Below are 21,908 nucleotides of genomic sequence, written 5' to 3'. Positions count from 1 at the left end.
GCTAGCCCTAGAGGCCTGGGGAAGGGAGGGTGCAGAGGGATGGTCCTCGGGCCGGGGGGCATTAGTTGAATCCCCAGTGCAGATTCAGTGAAGGGCTCTTAGCATTAGCCCAGCTCTTCCTAGATTGGGCAGGAACCCCTAGGCTGTAAAAGGCAGTCTCCTGTGGGATGCAGGGAACCGAGGCATCTTGGGGAGAGGAGGAGGGGGAGGGCAACTGCTGGGAAATCAGCCCCGGGCTCCCCAGGAGGGCTAATAGGGGGCAAAGACGATGGGTCCCGTGGCAGGGCGAACGGCTCCTGCTGGGGTGCGAAACAGAGCTGGGCCCAGGATCGGAGGCGGGAAGAGGGTGGTGGCTGCCGTAGGCGCAGGCCGGAGGGCCAGGGGCCCTGGGAGGGCACAGATGGTTGCCGCCGCGGTGGGGATCGGGCTGGGCAGGAAGCGGGCTGCCAGCGTCTTGGTGAGTTGCTTCTGCAAGGCCAGTTTAGACTGCAGAGAAGAGAGGAAAGGACTCAAGTCTCTGACCCCAGGAAAATCCCGTCCCCTCCCTGGGCCCCCTCCTTGGGCTTTTTGCTGCGGAGTGGGGGGGAAACGTGACTGTCAGGATTCCAAACCTAAATCCTCCTCCCTTCCCACCCCCAAACATTCATTCCAAAGGGCTTTCTCCACCACCTGCCTTCCTGCCTGGAGGGAGGAGAATCTTAGGATGGGCCGAGGGAGGAGGCTATGGGGAGCGGGGGTGGAGATGGTCTCCGGGAGATGCACGCCCACGCCTCGCTGTTGCCCCTGAGGTTACTACCTGGGCCCACCTTCCCCCCGGAAATGTTTCTGAGCAGATCCCCAGACAGCCAAAAACCCAACCCCAGCTCTTTCCCTGCCCAGGCAGCCTCCAACGGGGGTGGCTTCCTTCCTGCCCCTCCTCCCAGCCCCCCAGCTGGCCCTCCCTTCCGGCCTACCCTCTCCCCTTACCCTCTCCCCTCTGGACCCGGGTCCCAGCTCTGTCGCCCGGAGACAGATACCTTGAGGATACTCACAGCCAGCGCTGCGTGCTTCTGCAGCCTGCTGTGCTGGCTGGAGGGCTTGGGGGGCTTCCCGGCCAGGCGGTCTTTGTGCCTCCTGCTGCTCAGGTGCTAATGGACAGACAGACAGACTGGGAACAAGATGAGGAACCCAAGGACCCCCAAACTACGGCTAGCTCACCCTTCCTCTACCCACAATTCACACACCTAATGCACATGGCCCTGGAGTGGCCCTGGGAAGGGGAGGTTAAGAATTGGCCTTCGCCTTCCAGGAGCCTCGCGCCTCTTCCTCCACTGCTCCCTGCTCTGCTCTACCCACCTCCTCCCCGCAGGCTCCCTCCTCCTGGCCTGGCACTGGGCCCACCCCCCTCACCCCTGCTCCACCCCCAATCCCAGCCGCACTTGCCCCACCTGCTTGAGTTGGGTCTCCGAATTGACCTGGAGCTGACAGAGAGCACAGTGGAAAGGGGGCCTGGGCCCCTGCCGGCCCCCGCGGACCCCCGTCACTCTCTTGGCCTTGTGTCCAGCTCCTCCCCGGGGCACTGCGTGGCCCCTGCCCCTGCGGGGAGCGCCCCGCTGACCTTCCACCATCCACCGGTGCTTGGCTCCTGGAGGGAGGAAAGAAGACAGCTTGCTAGCACCAAAGAGGGGCTTCAGGGGCCACGGAGACCCCCTCCAAACCAGGTCAGTTTGACTGCCCCCTGAAGCCTCCAGGCTGCTCAGCACCGCCAGCCCCTCCAGCCATGTGAGATTTCTCTTTCCCTCCCAAAGGTCCTCCCGGCTGTTCTCATTTCATGCCAGCATCCCCCAAGGAAGGCCTTGTTGCTGAGTAACAGGTCGGCTTCCCTTTGGCTCTCATTCCAACCCAATTCCCTCGGGTCTGATGCAAGGAGAGATGGGGGGGTGTCTCCTGTCTTCAGTGATGACCCTCCAGTTCTTGCTGCCTGACTTCTCTCCCCGACTCTCCCTCCTCAGGCACTACCGGGAGGACCTGAAATGCCCACCCAGCCACAGCTGAGCACAGCGCCTCTGTCACCTAGCCCTGCAGCAAAGTGCCCAGAAGCTCTAGCCTGCCCACACCTGCTGAGGGCCATCTCCTCCCCGGGACTCGAGCTGGTGAGGGGCGCACTGACCTGTGTTGTGAGCCTGAAGCTGGGAGGCGGAGTTCACGGTCACCTTACACGTGGGGCAGTAGAGGCGCCCCTTCTCGCTCCTGCCTTCCCCACTCACACCACTTTCCACAGCAGCCGCCGCCGGTTCAGGCCCTGGCGCCTCTCTCCCAGGCTCTGGGGAGCAGGGTGGGCAAGAGGAAGAGGAGGAAGAGGAGGCAGCATCCAAGACGTCTGAGTGGGCCGGCTCCCTGGCCATGGGTTCCGGACTCAGGGGTGGCTGGACTTTGGGACCAGGAGGAGGGGCTGCAGGAACTGCTGGGGAGATGGAAGGCGTGGGGTAAGAGTGTGAGGCCCAAGATGATTCTCGAGACCACGATTTTAAGCACAGATATTCTGGGGGTGGCATGGCAGATTGGAAGGGTCCCTGGTGTAGATATGACCAGCACTGAATTCCAGACTCCCCACCAAATCACTGGGCAGACTTGGGCCTCCTTGGGCCTCAGCTTTCCCACCTGATATGATAAAGTTGGATCCAGTGGTCTCAGAGGGCCCACCCAGCCCTGATGATCTACAGTCATTAGGGAGCTGTTAACTATGTGGAAGTCACCCAAAAGATGTGCCAGAATATTCATGGAGCACTATTCATAGCAGCAGAGAACTGGAAACTATCCAAATATTTGTCAGCAGGAGAATAGCGAAAAGAGTTGATGGGTCACGCAATGGAATATTACATGGCAATGAAAAAGGACAAAATACAGCTACACGCAGCAACTTCTGATGGGGTTATATCCTGATAAGCCCATCGTAAGTTGAAAATACCGTAAGTTGAAAATGTCATAAGTTGAAAATGCAGGTACTTCCCTGGTGGTCCAGTGGTTAAGAATCTGCCTTCCAATGCAGGGGACATGGGTTTGATCCCTGGTCAGTAAACTAAGATCCCACATGCTGCAGGGCAACTGAGCCCACGTGCCACAGCTAGAGAGAAGCCTGCACCTTGCAACAAAGAGCCCTCCCACCGCAACAAAAGATCCCGTGTGCCGCAACTAAGACACAACACAGCCAAAATCAATCAATCAATAAAAAGGAAGGAAATTTTTTTTAAAAAATGCATTTAATACACCTAACCTACGGAACATCATAGCTTGACCCAGCCTACCTTAAATGTGCTCAGAACACCTACATTAGCCTACAGTTGAGCAATGTCATCTAACACAAAGCCTGTTTTATAATAAAGTGTTCAATATCTCATGTCATTTATTGAATACTGTGCTGAAAGTGAAAAACAGATTGCTTGCATGGGCACAGAATGGGTTGTGTGTCAGTTGTTTACCCTCCTGGGCACGCGGCTGTTGCTGACCAGCATCACAAAAGAGTATGCACCTACCGTATATCGGGGTCCCCACCCCCCAGGCCACGGATCGGATCGGTACCAGTCTGTGGCCTGTTAGGAACCGGGCTGCACAGCAGGAGGTGAACGGCGGGTGAGCGAGTGACGTTTCATCTGTATTTACAGCCACTCCCCATCGCTCGCATTACCACCTGAGCTCCGCCTCCTGTCAGATCAGCGGCAGCGCATTAGATTCTCATAGGAGCACGAAGCCTACTGTGAAGTGCGCGCGAGGGATCTAGGCTGTGGGCTCCTTATGAGAATCTAATGCCTGATGATCTGGGGGGGGAGCTGAGGCGGTGATGCTAGCGCTGGGGAGCGGCTGCAAATACAGATCATCATTAGCAGAGAGGTCTGACTGCACAGAGACCACAATAAATCAACTGCCTGCAGACTCATATCAAAACCCTATCCATGGGCTTCCCTGGTGGCGCAGCAGTTAAGAATCTGCCTGCCAATGCAGCGGACACAGGTTCAATCCCTGGCCCAGCAAGATCCCACATGCCACAGAGCAACTAAGCCCATGCGCCACAACTACTGAAGCCCAAGTGCCCTAGAACCCATACTCTGCAACAAGAGAAGCCACTGCGATGAGAAGCCAGCGCACCGTAACGAAGAGTAGCCCCTGCTCGCCGCAACTAGAGAAAGCCCATGCACAGCAACGAAGACCCAACACAGCCAAAAATAAAAACAAATTAATTAATTAATTAAAAGAAAAAACCTATCAGTGGGCTCCCCTGGTGGCGCAGTGGTTGAGAATCCACCTGCCAATGCAGGAGACACGGGTTCAAGCCCTGGTCCAGGAAGATCCCACATGCCGTGGAGCAACTAAGCCCATGCGCCACAACTACTGAAGCCCAAGTGCCCTAGAGCCCATGCTCTGCAACAAGAGAAGCCACCGCAATGAGAAGCCTGTGCACCACAACAAAGAGTAGCCCCCACTAGCCGCAACTAGAGAAAGCCCATGCGTAGCAACGAAGATCCAATGCAGCCAAAAATAAATAAATAAATAAATTTCTTTAAAAAAAAAAAGTCCTATCAGTGAGTGGCAAGTGACAATTAAGCTGCATCTTATGGAGTAGACTGGACATAAGCAACACACTTCGGGTGTCACTGTCTCCCATCATCCCCAGATGGGACCAACTAGTTGCAGGAAAACAAGCTCAGGGCTCTCACTGATTCTGCATTATGGTGAGCTGTATAATTATTTAATTATATATTACAATGTAATAATAATGGAAATAAAGTGCACAATAAATGTAATGCGCTTGAATCATCCTGAAACCAACCCTCCCTCCCCGGTCCGTGGGAAAATTGTCTTCTGTGAAACTGGTCCCTGGTGCCAAAAAGGTTGGGGACCACTGCCGTATGTTGCTAGCCCAGAAAAGATCAAAATTCGAAATTGGAAGTCCAGTGTCTACCGAATGCATATGGCTTTCACACTGTTGTGAAGTCAAAAAATCATAATCCAGGGCTTCCCTGGTGGCGCAGTGGTTGGGAGTCCGCCTGCCGATGCAGGGGACGCGGGTTTGTGCCCCGGTCCAGGAGGATCCCACATGCCACGGAGTGGCTGGGCCGTGGGCCATGGCCGCTGAGCCTGCGCGTCCGGGGCCTGTGCTCCACGGCGGGGAGGCCACAGCTGTGAGAGGCCCGTGTACCGCAAAAAAAAAAAAAAAAAAAAAAAAAAAAATCATAATCCAAACCACCATGAAGTCGGGGACCATCTGTATATCATTAACCAAAACCAGGTGAAACTGATCTCTGGTGAGAAAGGTCAGGCTCACAGTTACTCTGGGGGAGGGGTGTAGGTGGTTGGATAGCATCACCTCCAAACTCATGTCCATCTGGAACCTCAGAATGTGATCTTATTTGGAAATAGGGTCTTTGCTGATGTAATTAGTTAAGACGAGATCATACTGGACTAGGGTGGGCCATAATCCAATGACTGGTGTCCTTATAAGAAGACCATGTGAAAGCACAGAGACACTGGGGAAAATGTGATGTGAAGTCGGAGGCAGAGATCGGAATGAGGCATCCACAAGCCAAGGATTGCCGGCAACGACCAGAAGCTAGAAGAGCGGAATGAAACAGATTCCCCCCACCCACCCGTGCCCCCAGAAGGAACCAACCCTGCTGACACCTTGCTTCAAACTGCTGACCTCCAGAACTGTGAGAAAATACATCTCTGTTATTTTCAGCCACCCAGTTTGTGGTCATTTGTTATCACAGCCCTAGGAAGCTAACAACAAGGTAGTGACCGGGAGGGGACCCAAGGAGGGGCTTCTGGGGTGCTTGTGACACATTTCTTCATCTCAGCAGATCCAGACTGGAAAATCCGTGGCGCTCTACACATGTGATGTGTGCCTTTCCCTGTATGTATGGAATACACACGAGCAGGAATAATAATAGGCAGAAATCGCTCAACCCCTTGTCAGAGCCAGATTTGGAGTGGGATGGGGGGAGAAAAGTTCAGGACTGACCTTTGCTCTGTGGCTCTTCAGGGGCTCCACTGGCTGGAGTCGGGGATGGGGACACCAGCGTCCCATCCTGGGCCAGGGTTTGCGGCCTCTGCTTGCTCTTGGTGGCCTCGACAGCCTTGAGTTTTCTGGCGTGTTTGTGGCCTTTGTAGTGTGCTTCGGCCTGGTTCTGGGGAGGGGAGGGCATGGGGTCACCATTCATTGGCTGAATCCACCTGCCCCATCCATGAGCTGGCGCTGGGCAGGGGGCAGGTCAGAGGGAGGCACGGCTCCGGCCACGCAGGGGGCGCATCCTTGTCATCATCACAGCATGTGTGTGGCCCTGAGGTTTACAGAATGCATTCTCATACACGAGCTCCCAGGCAAGCAGCCCCTGGCTTCAAATTCTGCCTCAGCAGCTTATTAACTGTGCATCTTTGGGCAGGTCCCGTCACCTCTCTGAGCCTCAGTTTCCTCGCTCGTGAGCTCTGTGATGATAATACTGATTTCACAGAGTTGTGAGAATTAAAATGAGAACATGAATGATAAGGGCCTAGTACAAACAGTAGGTGCTCAGTGAATGTTAGTTCCCAACAGGTTTATAAATGCACAAGTGGAAAAACAGAACAGTCCCCACACTTTCGGGAATGTGCACCTCAGATCATTCAACCCTTTGTACATTTTCCCAACAAATAGTTATTGAACATTTGCTATGTGCCAGGCACTGTGGTGGGCCTGGTATGAAGAAGATAACGGTTCCTCCCTCAGAGTGAAGTCTCTCTGTCCATCACTTGCATGACTTACATAACCTGAAGGCCTGGAGGGACCCTCCAGATCTGGCCTGTCCACTAGAGGTCCCTTCTTGTTGCTCCCGAAAGTAGGAAAGACAGGCCCCCGTGGCCCCTCCCTGGGCACTCTCACCAGAGCAGGGAGGTCCGCTCTCTAGGGGCGGGCCATGGTAGAAAGCATGCGGACTATGGGGTCAGCCAGGCCTGGGTTCAAATCCCAGCTCTACTTACCAGCTGTGTGGCCTCATGCAAGTCACTTAACCTCTCTGAGGCTGAGTTTCCTCATCTGAAAAGTGGGGCTGATGATAGCACCTCTATCCATCTCACAGATGTATCAAGAGAACTCATTAAGAGGATAGGCATGAACACATTCTGGAAACTCTCAGGTGCATTAAGAACTCAGCTCTGGACCGAGAGCCGATGGTGACCCCTGGGACCCGAAGTAGGGAAGGGCAGCCTTCTCTCTGGCAGAAGGGTCCAGGACACAGGAGAGAGGCACAGGGGAGGGAAATGAAATCCCAGGGGGATGGGATGGGACAGGGCAGAGGAATCTGGAGAGAGGAGAGGATGGGATGGATACAGAACCAGGAGGGGCTCTTCTGCAATGAAGGACAGAAAATACGGAGCCCAGTCCCTTTGCCACCCCCATTCCTCCAGGAAAGACCCCAGAAGCCCAGTCTCCAGCCCCCTCCCCAGCCTGTTTCCACTACTCCTTCTCACCGCTGAGTTGAACCTCAGGTGACAGATGTTACAGGAAATGAAGAGCTTCTTCTTCAGAGGGGAGGGAACCCCAAATGTGTGACTGATGACGGCCTTCTGGACCGGGTCCATCTGTGAAGGGGGTGGGAGTGCACAGTAACTTTGGGGTCAGCTCAGTAAGGGCGGGGGGCAGGCACTGCAAAATGCCAAAAACTAAGACTATAGAGGAGGGCAGTGATCAGCCCAGAGGAAGAAATTTCCCATGTCTGTGGATATTAGAGAAAAAGAAACAGCCTCTTCCCTGGCTGACCTTCTCTGTCGGCCTACGCTTCTGCTTAGAGGCAGGGGGATGGCCAGGATGACCTCCATGACCTTGCGAAACAGAACCATGCGCTGGCGATCACACTGGCATCTCTTGCCGCCCCTCTGGTCTCTTTTTTTTCTCATTCGCAAGTCACAACTATCGGGACAGAGAGTTGGGGGCAGGCAGAAGCAGAGAAAGGAATTTGGAATTTCCTCTCCCATAACCCAGACTTGCGCTGGACCTGCGGGCTGGGGGACATAAGGCTTATCTTATCAGCTCTGCCACTGTCACCGGGTCTGAGAGGGAGAGGGACAGCCACGGCCCAGGGGCGGTGGGGGGCTGGGCGGGCACAGCAGGGGTAGCAAGTGGAAGCCAGAGGAGGGTTCCCCGAGTAGTAGGGTCGTTTCTCTGGCATATTAATTTGCGTGTTTTTTTCTTTTCCTTATTTTAAATACATTTTTTTTCTTCTATCAAACCAAGCTTTTATGTTCCCTTTTCTCAGGGGCTAGGCTGTTGGGCCCAAAGCAGAAGCTGTCTGGAAGAGGAACTTTCCAAACCTTCCTGAGAGAGGAGAACAGAAACTTTGAGAGAAACTTCCCTGACAAGAGAGAGGCTGTAACTCCCACAGCACCCAGGGCGGGGGCGTGCAGAGGACAGAACTTCAGAGGAGAGTGGCCTAAAGGGCCCCCAGTAAGAGGACGACGGCGGGTTGACCCCCTCTTAGGGATTATGTGCCTGAACAGTGAGCATGTCAGCAAGTGACAGTGGGGACCGAAGACCAGAGGACCCTCCCCAAATGTCTCAGGCTCCATAGGACGTTTGCACAACCCCGGAGGGTGGGAAGGAAGGAGCTCCCAAGGGTGACTGAGACGGAATTTCCTACCATCTTGTCAGGATGGGGTGGGGCTCATCAATGATTATATTTGATTTTCCAAATTTTTTAAAAAAGGGGACGTACCTTATAGGTCATGTAGTGAAGTAAATTTCATATTTACACACATACACACATGGAAATACATGTTTCCGTGTATACAGACTAGTAGACAGACACACAGCGCATAAGCTTACAGGCAGTTACAAATTACAGAGACAAGTAGAAAAATACACACTGGCATACACACCAACGGCACGCATCCACACACTTACGGTCACCCAAACCACGAAAAACACACACTCAGAGGCCAGACACACAGCAAACACATACACAGTCGACACCAAGACACAAAAAAACTCTCAGATACACAGGCACATACACTAATTACAGACAACTACCCAGGCACAGAGTTTATAAACACACATGCACAAGCTCACACCCACGAACGACAAAGTCCTATAGAGACAAACTAAAACAGAAAGGCACACCCCAAGTGCACACAGACATCCCCATAGAGAAACTCAAGTGAAACCTGCAGTTCACAGGCCCCCCCAGGGCCCAGCAGTAGTTGCTGGGGGGAGGGGGTGATACCATCCTGGATCCCTGGCCTAAGTGGGAGCTGGGCCCCATTTCTGGAGCACTTGGTCACTCTGGTGACCAGCTTCTGAGAGCTGGGCCCTTGCAGCCCCCCTTCCCCTCCACCCCCACACTCGGCTGCATGCCCCCCACCCGCCAGCCCAGCCCGTACCGTGCTGAAGTTGGGGAAGAGACTGAGCGGGGTGGCACCATTGAAGTGGAAGGCGAGCAAGTGCCTGAAGTCCAGCGGGGGCTGCAGAGGCCTGGCGGGCAGGGGCAGGGAGGCCAGCAGGGGGCTGGGGGTGCTGGAGGCCGGGCCTGCTGCAGGAGGAAGAAGGGCAGGGTCTGAAACGGGGAGCCACGGGGCTCACTCCTCCCTCCGCAGCCAGAACACGAGGCTGATGGGCTTCTTGGGTGTAGAGAGAGAGCAGAAGCCCCTGTCTCCCTGTTCACAAAGTAGCACTGGCCGAGTCCAGGGCGAGGACAGCGCGTTTCTGTGCCTCTCCTCTCCACAACTGGGGAAGCAGAAGCAGGGAGTCCACAGTTCCAGGCTGCCAGCCCAGAAGGATGACCACCACCCCACCCATAGGGGCTGCGTAACGACCTAAATGAAGCCCAGAGGGGAGTCGGGCCAAGGGAGTCAGGCCCCTGACACACACACCACCACGGAGACTGCACGATGCACTGGGTTTCCACTTTATTGCAAATTAAACCCAAACCCAGGAGGCCTGGGGAGAGGCCAGCCCCCTCCCCTCTTACTACCTACCCTGTCCAGATCCCCACATGGTTCACAGCAAGGGCTGACAGAGGGGATAGGAAACCCACTGGAATCTGAAAGGATGCGTTCCCCAGCTCTGGTGAGTCCCCAGCTGCTTCCTTCAGGAGGCAAAAAGCCCTCCGACATCCCTGTGTTGGGCCTGAGGCTGCATCTCGGAGTCAGCCAGTCCAGCACTGTGGTTTTACAGTCTTTGGTCTTAAAGGTCTGAGGCAGGGGCCCAGGTTCGATCCCTGGTCGGGCAACTGAGATCCCACAAGCCAAGCAGTGGGCAAGAAAAAAAAAATCTGCTGGGAATTCCCTGGCAGTCCGGTGGTTAGGACTCTGCGCCGAGGGCCCAGGTTCAATCTTTGGTCGAGGAACTAAAATCTAAAATCCTGGCGTGGCAAAAAAAAAAAAAAAAAAAAAGTCTGAGGCAAGGGCAGGGGAAGGCTAGGAACTTAGAGAGCAACCAGATTTTGAGGAGGAAAAAAATTAGAAATAAATTTAGTCCACCTGGGACTTTTTTGGACCCTGTCATTGCAAAACCAAAGTAAGTCCTTTTAGATTTTGTGTATTAACACTGTGAAAGATAGGATAGATTTATTTTACATTTATAGATGTGTATGTCGATATACACAGCCATATAGAGAAAAGCCTCAGGCAGCCTACTGGTGAGGAGGGCACCACCACTTCCCTTGAACTGTTAGCTTGTGCACAGAGAGGGTGCTGTGCTGTGTGTCAAAAACAAGGGCGGTCATCTGCTCTCCAGTCACATCTGAAGAGATGTTGCTAGAAGTGGGGGCCAACAGTCAAGGACCCAGTCTCCTCTCCTTCAACCCCTGAATTGTGCAGACCCTGTCTTCCTCCCTCCAACCAATAGCCCCTCAACTTTTCTAGGACCAAAACTTGGGCTGAGTTCAGAGGGAAAGGGGTGAGCTACTCTCACCAAACTCTGGAAAGGTCAGGAGTGATATTTAGGGTGCCCCAGACCCCAGCACCTCTGCCCACTGGCCCGAGCCCCGCCCCCGATCCAGCCCCTCCTCCACAGCCCACGGGGCTGGGTTAGTACTCAGCGTGGAGCAGAGCAAGCACGGGGAAGTTGGGTGGGAGGCCACAGCTAGGAGGTCAGCTTGGGTGCAGCACAGTCAAGTCCGGCTTGGCCCTTAGAGAGCCTAGGGCCCCGGGTTGGCTGGACAGAGGAGAGGAGGCCGCCCTCACGTGAGCTGCGAGCCCAGGAGCCCCTCGCCCCACCCACTCTCTAGGAACTCCACCGCCAGCGCAAAGTCAAACTCGTGCAGCGGCGGCCCATCCACCGCGATCTTCACCGCGGGGCCGCCCCGGCCTTCCCCCGCCCCGCCCGGCCCCCACCACCGCAGCTCCCGGCTGCGGCCGACCTTGTCCAGGAGGCCGGCGCCCGCGGGCAGCGCCAAGGCCAGGGAGGCGAGGGCGGCGAAGTCAGGGAAGAGCTCGTGCAGTTCAGAGCGCGCGCACGCCAGCTTGGCGCACAGGGCCCGCGGGCCCAGCCGCCCCAGGCTGCACACCACGCGCTTGAAGAGCGCGAAGTCGCCCAGCGCCCGCTGGCACACCACGGCGGGGGCGAAGGCGCGCAACAGGACGCGCAGCGCCCCTTCGCCGTGCGCGCCCAGCTCCTCGGGTGCCTGCGGGTAGCGGCGGGGGTCGAAGATCGCCGCCAAGGCGGCCACGGCGTCCAGCGAGGGCCCGGGGTAGGAGTCCCGCAGCCCCCGCCGCATGGAGTCCAGGAAAGCCCCCCGCAGCCGCTCCAAGCCCTGGACCGCAGCCTCGGAGTAGCCCACCAGCTCCACACCGCGGTAGGTGCAGCGGCCGCGGCCCAAGTCAGGGCTGGAGGTTGCCAGTTCCTGCAGGAAGCCCTGGAGACGCGCCCCACCTGAGCTGCGCTGCGCTTGGAGGGAGGCTGCAGCTGCCGTCACCAGCGGTTGCAGCAAGGCCAAGTCCGGCTCTTCTGGCTGCAGGACAAGGGCGAGCTTCTGCACGGACGGCAGAGCATCCAGCAAGAGGTGGGTGAAGGCCACAAAGGTGAACTGGCGCAGGGCGAGGGCCAGTGCCCTGGTTGTAGGTGAGGCTGGGGCAGAGGCCTCCAGCGTGGGCACCAGGCAAGGCCAAGCCTCAGCCACTGCTTCCACCACAGGCAGCAGGGAGGCCCAGGGCACTGGCCGTGGTCCTGCCAAGTCAATAGCTGCAAGGTCCAGTGCCGCCCGGAGCTCAGGGACCACGTGGGAACTGGGGCCACCATGGAGGCGGAATAGGGCATCCAGCACACTTTCATATTCACCTAGGTAGGCAGGGGGCTTGGGATCTGTCCGGCCGGGGAGGCAGTGCAGCTCCATGAGCAGTGGGCAGGCAGCCTGGAGCTGCGGGCCCACGCTCCCCAGGCGGTCACTGGGGAGGCTTGAGCTGAGCCAGGCCAGCTTGGATGCAGACACGCCGAAAGCCTGCAGAATGTCCAGGAGTTGGCCAGCAGTGGCCTCGCCTTCCTGTAGCTCCACACTGCCCAGGAAGGTGGTGGCAGGCTGGCCATCGCAGGGGGACACCGAAGTGGCAAACAAGGCCAGATTGTGGGACTCAGGCCAGTCCCTGGTCTCGTCCAACACCAGGCCCACATACGGGGATGCCTTCAGGCGTTGGCAGGCCTCTGTGTGCAAGACACTGGCAATGGCCACCTGGGACAGCCAGGGAAAGAAAGGGAGGGAGGACAGAGTTAGGCTTGTCCGGGGAAGGGGAGGCAGGCAGGGTGGGGTGATAGAAAGAGCACAGGCCTGGGGTCAGACTAACCCTAGCTTTGCCACTTACTGTGTGACCTTGGGCAAATCATTTCACCTCGCTGTTCATCTCTGTTTCCTCAGCTCTAAAGCCAGGCTGATACCTGCCCCCAAGCTCCTCAAAAGGTTGTTGTGACTCATATCTTAGTGCCCTGACCAGGGACTGAACCCGGGCCCTCATCAGTGAAAGCGCGGAGTCCTAACCACTGGACCGCCAGGGAATTCCCATCAATGTAATTTTGTGTTGTACTTATACGTGTAAAAATGCTTTAGGAACCATAAAGATTCTATAGCGTTTTGTGCGTGTGTGTTTTTCTACAGCATTGCCCCTGTCAGCCTTATTCCTGGGGTCTCCCTCTGCTCTGCTGCTCAGGGATTAACTGATAGACACGTTGACTCCCTACCAGTTACAAAGGGCCCCAACTGTGTGCTGTTTGTCGTCTCTCTGGGCGATGAGATCCAACTCCCCCACCCCCTTACCAGCCCCCAGGACTCATACAGCCAGTGCCTAGGACACAGCTGCAATATGCATGCCCCCACGGGCCACATGGGTGATACTGACCTTGAAGTGGGCCAGGGATAAACCAAAGGGAATGGGGAAGCCCATGCCCTGCTCTCCAACTCCAGAACTTCATGCCCTGACTGCACAGGACCTAGCTTTTTAGTAGAAGTCACAAATCCACATTTTTATATGTAATCTCTTGGGTTTTTTTGGTTGTTGTTTTTTGTTTATCTTGGAGACTAATTTAAGTTTTCTTAAAAACTGTGAAAACCACCAAAACACATCTGTGGGCCAATGGAGCTCCCAGGCCACCAGTTTGCAACCTCTGACCTAGGTAGTGAGGGGAGCGGACCTGAGCCCTTGAGGACAGGGCCTGGTCCGGCCTCTTCACTGTTGGGCACCCAGGAGCTGGCACCTGGTACGCCCTCAGTGAAGGCTCTGATGGGCGAAGGTGTGAATGAAGTGCTTTGGCTGCTGCCCGGGGGCCTGGCGTGCTGGTACCATGCCCAGATGGCTCGATGTTCTCCCTCCTCAGTCCCTCCCCCACAGCCCTGGCTGCCACCCACCTGCATGTCCCTCACCCTCCTAGGACTGTAGTAATCGCCGTGCTCCATGCCCAGCAGTGCCTGGCACAGGTTGAACCTCTGTAGCTCGAGCAGGGCAGAGCAGCGGTCGTCAGGCACGTCCTCCTTGGCCATGCAGTACACCGTGGTCAGCACGGCCACCTTGGCCGGGTTCGCTTCCACCTTGACACTCCTGAAGCTGGGGGTGGTCGCCAGGCCCGGACAGGTCCCTCCACCCTCAGCCTGGCCCTCAAAAGTGGGCCGGCCCCGGTTGACGGCCAGAGCCTGGCGGTGGGCCCCCGAGGTCACGTGGCGCAGCAGGGCATGGCGCTGGAAGTTGTCGGTGCCCACAGTGAAGGCGTTCTCCGCTTTGCCGTGCTTGTTCCGCACCAGGGCCTGGCGGCACTCTAGGCAAAACATCAACTTCCGCTCGTAGTCGAAGTCCAGCCAGGTGAACTCCTCTTTCCAGTGCTCGTTGAAGTAACGCTTGCACTTCTTATTGGAGTTGGAAGCCTCTCCGGCTGGTTTCTTCCCCGGGGGCACCATTCCTGCTCGAGGGGCAGGGCGCCTCCAACCCCCACCCAGATGCTCTTGTCCCCCCAGCCTGCCCCGCACACCGAAGCACCTCCTTTGACAAGGGGAGTCGGTGGGGAGGCAGGAGGGGGGCAGCCCGCCAGGCTAATGGGGACCATCCATCTAACTTAGCCCGGAAAGTTTATTTCCACTCCGCTGGTGGGAGACTGGAGGTGAAAGAGACAAGGGAGAGGTGTTAGGCGTCCACTGGGGGTTCACACTGCCCACAGAGGACTCCCCGGGCGAGGGGTGGACTGGACCCAATGGGGAAGGGCTACTGGGAGTGGGCCATAAAGCGTTATCCAAAGTGGGTAGAGGTACGGGGTCTGCAGCCCCCTCTAAGGGTCTCCCTGTATCCAGGACAAGGCATCGATTGCTTTGACTGCCGAAGCATGTCAGAACTCAGAGCTGGAAAGACCAGCACCATCAATGCAAACACACTGTATAATCCCGAGACAGCGCTGGTTCTCAGGGCTCACGAATAACTCGGGGCTGAATCCTGGCTCCTCGCCCAAAGGATAACTGGTACCATCAGGCCACAGTCATTTGTGTCAACAGAAGGAAGTTAGCACGAAGCTGAGCTCCCAGAGCCACAGGACTGAGGAATGGGATTTGTTTCCTCTGGAGCTCCCTTCCCTACACACGCGCGTGGGCACGCTCACACACACACCAGCTGTGCGGTTCTGGGAAGGGTAGCCCAGAAGCGGGGGCTGGGTTCCAGACTAAAGGCAGCCAGCTGGTTGCCTCTACCTCCCTCACTCCACCACCACGCCAGGCGCGAGGCGAGGATGAGGAGTCCAGCTGATGGCCAAGACCTGCCACCTCTGCTTCCTCATTATCTCTCACACCTGCCCCTCCCCTCCATGGTTACTGAGAACAACAGCGGTAACTACCATTTACCGAGTGCGAACTGACTCAGGCCCTGTGCTAAGGACTGGGGTGACCCCATCAGGAGACCAAGATTACTCTTGCAAGTACTCTCTGAGGATGCTATCATCCTCACTTTGGACAGGAGGAAACTGAAGCTCGGGAGCTTTAAGTGACTTGCCCGAGGTGCGCCAAGCAGTAAGTGGCTGAGGTGGAATTAGAACCCAAGTCCCCCTGACTCCACAGGCCATGCTGAGACCCTGGCCTGCACCGTCTCACCTGGATTACGCAGCGGCTTCCGCCTCTGCCTTTGTTCCACCACATTCATACCTCACGTAACGGCCAGAGAGCAAGGCCACACACAGATCCCACTGTGTCACTGCCCTGCTTCCGCCTCTCTGGTGGTGTCCATTGCCTAAGTCTACATACCTCACCGTGAGCCAGCGAGACCCCCCCCAGCCTCTGGACACCTCCAGAGCCTTCCCACTCCTGTCTGCTCAGCCAGCTCCAAAGGCTTCCCACGTCCCACACACGTTACTGTTATTTTCTGCTCCTGCCTCCATCCCCTGTGCCTGGAACTCCCTATCCCTCCTCTTTCCCTGGCTATTTCCCATTCATACCTGGAGAGCAGCTCAGGCATCCCCTCTGCCACCCTAATTCCCCCCGCCCCGAACCTGGGCTGGTACCTGTCCTCTATTCTCCCATAATTCCCCGTGGATGAGTCTTTGTAACACAGTATGGTGAACGCAGGGATGCTCTACGTATCTCTGTACTTGGTTCCTGGAAGGTCAAGATCACATCTGTTCATTTTTGTACCTCTACGTCCCTGTACAGGACTGGGCACGCAGATGGCTCTCAGCAAAAGCTGGTTGTTTAAAAGAACGAAAGGATTATTTTGGCTATATGAAACAACCTCTTGCTTCTTTTTTTTTTTAAAGATTTTTTTTGATGTGGACTATTTTCAAAGTCTTCACTGAACTTGTTACAATATTGCTTCTGTTTCGGTTTTTTGGCCAGGAGGCATGCGGGATCCCAGCTCCCCTGACCAGGGATTGAACCTGCACCCCCGGAACTGGAAGGCGAAGTCCCAACCACTGGACCGCCAGGGAAGTCCCAACAACTTCCTGTTTCTGAGGCTGTTGGTTTAGCTGATTCTAAACTCTGAGAAAGCAGTGACTGTCTTGCCCACCTGATATTACACCCAGCGCCCTGTGTGGAACCTGGCGCTTAGTAGGTAGGTAGAGTAAAGGCAGATGAGTAGAATTCCACGGGTAGCCCATTCAGTGTAAGGAGAAGCACTCCATGTTGCCAGAGGTGGGTGAACCTTGCTGGTCCTCTTCCCCTGGACTCTGAGTGGCAGTTGGTATTGCTCATCACACCCCCCTGAAACACACTTTTCTCTTGCCTTCCAGGACACCACAGCCCCTGGTTTTCCTTGCTCCCGTCAGCCACTCCTCTGATGTCATCTCATCCTCTTCTTCCCTATCTCAAACTGTCCCAAGAGCTCAGAACCATCTCTACAGGACCCTCCTCTGGGCACCACACCTTTCCATCCAACTGCCTTCCTGGCTTTTCTAAACAGATCTCTCCTGTATCTGTCCCTACAAAATATGCTCCTCTCCCAGGCTGCCCCGCTCAGGAAAAAGGCCCTTTCTCCCACCCAGCTGCTCCGGCTGGAAAACTGCCCACCCAACCCCCACTCTCTTCCGCATCAGGACCTGGTCTGTCCACAGGTCCTGTTGATTCCACCTCTACGATCTACCTCTAAGTCATCCCTTCTCTCCATGCCACTGCCACCTTCCCTGTCCAGGCCACCATCATCTCTTGCTTGGACTACGGCAGTTGCTTCCCGATGGCACTCTGGGTCTCCACTCTTACCCCTGTCTGGGGTCAGAGACTCTCAGTAGCCAGAGGGGGCTTTTTAAAACATACAGCTTAAAATCCCTCCATGACTGCCCATTGCTCTGAGGCCAGCACCAGAATCCCTTTCAAGATCTATCAAATGCCCAGGCACTGCTGACCTCTCTGGGAGCCACTTGTGCCTCCCTCCCCTTCCAGCTACACTGACCTTCTCTTCCTCCAGAGTGCCACAGTCCCATCGCCAGAACCTTTGCACATGCTGCGACTTCTTCCAGAATGTTTCCACCCTCCCTCCCAACACTTTGCCTAATCCACTTTCCCTCTGGTCTTAGCATAATGACGTCTTCAGGGGAGGCTTCTCTAATTATCCTTCCCCAGCAAGTCCCCTTATTTTCTGTCACTGCCCCGTTTGTTCCCTCCAGCGCACTCCCCAAAGTTTACAGATATGCTTATTTCTGTGTATTGCTTGTGCTCTTGCTGTCCGCCCCCCTCCCCTGGAAAATTCCCTGAGGGCAGGTAAGGTAATTTACTTGTTCCTCTCTGGACTCCAGAGAAGGGAACCACCGGCTGGCCCCCAGCAGGTGCTCCACAAAATTTGAGCAGTAAATGAGTCAGGAAGCACAAGCTCTCAGGCAGAGAGAGCAATGGAGAGGACACCTGGGCACCTTTTGGGTGGCTAAAACAGCTGCCTTTGACGGCCTTTCCTCCTAAGATCCCGTGATTCTGTGACTTTGTCTAGCCCACCACCCAAAGGGTCTTAGAATGGAGAGGAGGGGCAAAGTCAAGGTGACACCCTTCTGGGTTTTTGAGAAAAGAACAAAAGAGTAGGGAGGGAGGAGGCCTGGGAAGATGGAGATTCTGAAACTGTACTGTCCAATAGGGTAGCCACCAGCCACATGTGACTGTTTAAAATTAATCAGAATTTTAATTTTTTTTTTTTTTTATGGTCGCACCACATGGCTTGCAGGGATCTTAGTTCCCCGACCAGGGATCGAACCCACGCCCTCGGCAGTGGAAGCGCAGAGTCCTAACCACTGGACCGCCTTGGAATTCCCCAGAATTTTAAATTTTTAAAAATTCAGTTCCTCAGCCACACGAGCCACACTTCAAGTTCTCAATAACCATGTGTGGCTAGTGGCTATTGTACTAGATGGCCCAGATAGAGAACATATACAGCATCCCAGAAAGTTCTACTGAACAGCGCGGCTCTAAAAGACGCAGGCAAAAGCCACTGACATTCTCCTACCTCAACCTGAGGGAACCGGGCTGGGTGGGGCGGGATGTAAGACGTGACTCTTGAGGGGCCCCTGGGGCGATGTGTGTTGGCCGGTGGTCCCCACTCCACCCCAGCACTTAAGCCTCAAACAGTGTCTATATGGCCCCAGGATGGGGGTCCCCAGTCCCCTCCCCAGGCTTCTTTGGGTCTCCTACTTTCGGGACCCCACCAAGAGGAGTCCACGCTCCCGGCAGAGTAGGGGCAGGAGCCCCGTCCCCTGGCAGCCCATCCTCCCGGGGCCTGGATGCGGAGGGCTGGGGAACTTCCTCTGGGGGGCGCGTGGTGCAGGAGCTCTTCGATGGGCGCCGCCCGCGCCGTGCCGCCTCTCCCGCAGGACTCCCAGCCCCCGTGGCCGCCCCCTGCCTGGAGGTTCCTGGAGGGGGCGCCCCGCCCGGCCCCCTCCCCTCCCCGGCCCCGCACGCACGCACTCACTGAGTCTCGGGAGCCACCATCTTGCGCGGTGGACGCTCTGGCCGCGGTCTCCTTGGGCTCCACTGAGCGACAGCAGCCACTAGCGGTTACCGGGGCGAAGAGGCGCCAGCGGCGGCGCGGGCCGGGGTCGCGGGCAGGGCGGCGGCGCCCCCGGGGGTCGGCCGGCCGCGCCCACCTGCCGCCGCTCTGGCCCGGCGCACCCTTAGCCCGGCGTCGCTCTCACCCTCCCCACCGCGTGCGCTGCCGCAGGAGCAGCTCAGGTTAGACCGCAGGAAGGATGCTCCACGCCAGCGGGAGGGACAGTGGTCATTCATTCACCACAGGTATCCGTGGGTTCCTAGAGGAGCTCACAGGTGAGAGCTGAAGGGTGAGAGCCAAACAGGCGGAGCGCTAGGGAGGCTACACTCTGGCAAGTGCCCCGGGCGAGAGTGATGAACAAAATGCTTTGGGATCACAGAGGAGCAGGCGGGCAGCTGAAGGTCATCAGCCTGGAGAGCCAATTAGGTTTCACAAAAGGGTCAGTGAGATTTCACCAGGCAAAGGGCATTTCAGCAGTGGGAATGGCAGAGCCATTGGGAACCATCGTGAAGTTCAAAGTCGAGTGCAGGTTCTCAAAGCTCAAGGTAGAACAGAGGTATGGAAGCTCTACAGTGAATGCTGGGGATTTTGACCTTCCGGCCTTGTGGGGAACCTCAGGAGGCGGGTGAGCTAGAAAATCATGTGGATTGAACCTGGGCCCTCAGCAGTGAGAGCGCAGAGTCTTAACTGCTGGACCACCAGGGAATTCCCAGGAAATCAGTGTTTTAATCTAATGAGTTATTTGTAACAGGGATGACAAATGGGGTGGGTGGGAGGAGTGACCTCTTCCTAGAACTTTCAGATGCCCAGGAGACCCTCACCCCTGTGTGGGTTTCCCTGCAGGAGGAATGTGGGTGGTACCCCACCCTCCTAGACCTAGAAGCCTGCAGCGGAGCTCCAGTAATGACATCAAACTCTGAGGCCTTGGCAGCCCAGAACTTAGCCTCAGTTTCCTCACCTGTGAAGTGGAAATTACAGCTGGGTAAGGAGGAAGGGGCAGGACAGGAATGGGTCTGAGGGCCAAATAAGATGCTGGGTGTGGAGGCTGTTTGCACAGGGGGTGCAGGGCACTTGGTGACCCAGTCTCCCCTTCTGGTCAGCACAAAGTCACCCGGAAATGCCTTCCAGCCCCTGCACAACTGGGTACACTCTTCTCCCACTCAAGGTCTAAGGCACACGTTGAGATCAGGGCCTCTCCAGTGGTTGCTGGGAGCTCCCCGCAGCCCCCTTCACGCAGCGCTGCTCTGAGCCGCCCACCACCTGCCTCTGACATTCACTGTGAGCCCTGGCCCCCAGGGCCGCTGGGATGACGCACGAGTCATGACACATGCACACACGCGTGTGGCCACTTGGCTTGTGGGTGCGCTCAGATGAAGGGAGACACGGCAGCTCCCACCCCTGTCCCAAGATGGTACCACACAGCCTGACGGGTCTAGAATTCTGCACCCCAAAAACGGTCAGGTGTGTGTTGGGGGGTGTTCTCGGGTAGCATCTTGCAACAGAACAGCCACCCTGGCTAAGTGTCTCAGAGCAGTCCCTCCCCACCCCTGGCCAGGGGTCCACAGCCGGGACCCGGGGCTCATTGGATGGCTGCCTCAAGAGGGTGGGTTGCTACTCTGATCAAACAGGAAAAAACCAGACGAAGTGACGGAGAAAAGGCCACTCCCCGGGGTCCAACAGAGCCTAGGGCAGGGGCGCAGAGCAGGTGTCTCATGAAATAACATCACCCTGCCTGCCATCCAAGGGAGAGAATCCGGGGAAACTACGTCCTGCTGTTTTGCCATCACTGGGAAAGATACACACGAAAGAGCACAGGGACACACACCCTGAGGTCCACAGGCATCCACACAGATAGTGACAGGGACAGACACCAAGGCACACACTCACACACATCTCCCTATGGTGAGACCGTCTATGCACACTGATGTGTGTACATACGGAGGTGGTACCCACGCAGGGACAGACAGATACCCCTGCTGGCCAAGGGGCGGGCAGAGGCCACGCATGAGCATGCGTGAACACACAGACAGGCAAGAGCAACAAAGACACACTCGGATCATATATACCCAGAGGGACAGACACACGAGGACACGCAGACCCCTACAGACGCACATACGGACAATACAGAACAACAGGCATGCAGTGGCACACAACACAAAGAGGTGCACGTGCACAAAGGTCCATATACAGAAACACACACAGCCCTTACAAAATTAAATGCATCTGACACACTCACAAGCTCATGTAGCCAAACCAGAGTCCCCCTCCCACCCCCGCCTCGAGCCATAGGGGCAGATGGTAGGGTCCTCCCCAAGGCAGGCATGCACACGCACACGCGCGCTCACACACACACAGACAGACACACACACACACAGACACACACACACACACACACACACACACACACACACACACACCCCTCAAATAGTAAAGTTGCCGTTTCTATCACAGATAAAACCGAAACTCTGAAGAAAGGGAGTCCAGGAGGGAGAGAGCGCCAAAGGCAGGGAATGAGAGGTTGAACCAAGCCCCCAGCTTGCTCACTCCCCGCTGGGATTAGGATTCCTCCCCACATTCCCCAGCGCCCCCAACCCACCCTGGGCTGGCCAGCACTGTGGAGGCGTTGATGTTCCAGACTCCCGCCCTCCCTGCACCTGAGGAAGACCCCCGAGCCCAGTCACAAGAGGAACTCTGCTCCCAGCCCCACGGCCTCCAGCCCTTGCCCTTGTGGAAGGAGATCCCCCAAATCCTTAAAGGGTAACGGCTGTTTCCCTCAGAAAGGACCAGGCAAGCCCTGTGTGGGGAGGTGAGCCCGGAGACCACGAACGAAGCGCGGGGGGCATTGATGTGGACCCCAGCGCGGTGGCTGGACCTCAGCGGGCGCCTGGCTCTCTCCTCTGCTGCATTAACAACTGCCTCTAACCCCGACCCCTGCTCCTCCAGGCAGCCCCTTAGAGGCAGCTGAAGGTGTGATCTGATACAAGGAACCT

At 56.4% G+C, this 21,908-nt stretch overlaps 2 protein-coding genes across 7 annotated transcripts in view; both read right to left on the bottom strand.

Annotated features, from left to right (window-relative positions):
• Nucleotides 1–249: 249 nt before the first annotated feature.
• ZNF385C (zinc finger protein 385C) overlaps nt 250–21,908 on the bottom strand; it is a 56,669-nt gene continuing 35,010 nt past the window's right edge. For 2 of the 5 annotated variants that reach the window (XM_049702619.1, XM_049702620.1), the window contains exons 3-9: nt 9,385–9,533; nt 7,480–7,590; nt 5,996–6,161; nt 2,150–2,443; nt 1,428–1,624; nt 1,017–1,127; nt 250–486 (exon numbers count right to left, since the gene is read on the bottom strand). In XM_049702619.1, the coding sequence (XP_049558576.1) occupies nt 250–486; nt 1,017–1,127; nt 1,428–1,624; nt 2,150–2,443; nt 5,996–6,161; nt 7,480–7,590; nt 9,385–9,533 (1,265 nt within the window). The remainder of the gene's footprint in view (nt 487–1,016; nt 1,128–1,427; nt 1,625–2,149; nt 2,444–5,995; nt 6,162–7,479; nt 7,591–9,384; nt 9,534–21,908) is intronic. The other 3 variants (XM_049702622.1, XM_049702621.1, XM_049702623.1) reach the window with 3 other exon arrangements.
• C19H17orf113 (chromosome 19 C17orf113 homolog) lies at nt 9,478–18,988 on the bottom strand. 2 transcript variants are annotated; one of them, XM_049702617.1, is made up of 3 exons: nt 18,841–18,988; nt 13,836–14,572; nt 9,478–12,668 (listed from the first exon to the last, which is right to left on the bottom strand). In XM_049702617.1, exons 2-3 carry the CDS (start codon nt 14,376–14,378, stop codon nt 11,184–11,186), a joined length of 2,028 nt encoding a protein of 675 aa, XP_049558574.1. In that variant the 5' UTR covers nt 14,379–14,572; nt 18,841–18,988; the 3' UTR covers nt 9,478–11,183. The 2 variants fall into 2 exon arrangements, with proteins under 2 accessions (XP_049558574.1, XP_033266722.1); XM_033410831.2 differs by lacking the exon at nt 18,841–18,988 and having other exon boundaries at nt 13,836–17,399.

Source organism: Orcinus orca, chromosome 19, assembly GCF_937001465.1.
Source record: "Orcinus orca chromosome 19, mOrcOrc1.1, whole genome shotgun sequence".
In the NCBI taxonomy this organism is placed as follows: Eukaryota; Metazoa; Chordata; class Mammalia; order Artiodactyla; family Delphinidae; genus Orcinus; species Orcinus orca.
Note: the sequence above shows the minus strand (reverse complement) of the source record. Positions and strands in the feature narration are given on the sequence as shown.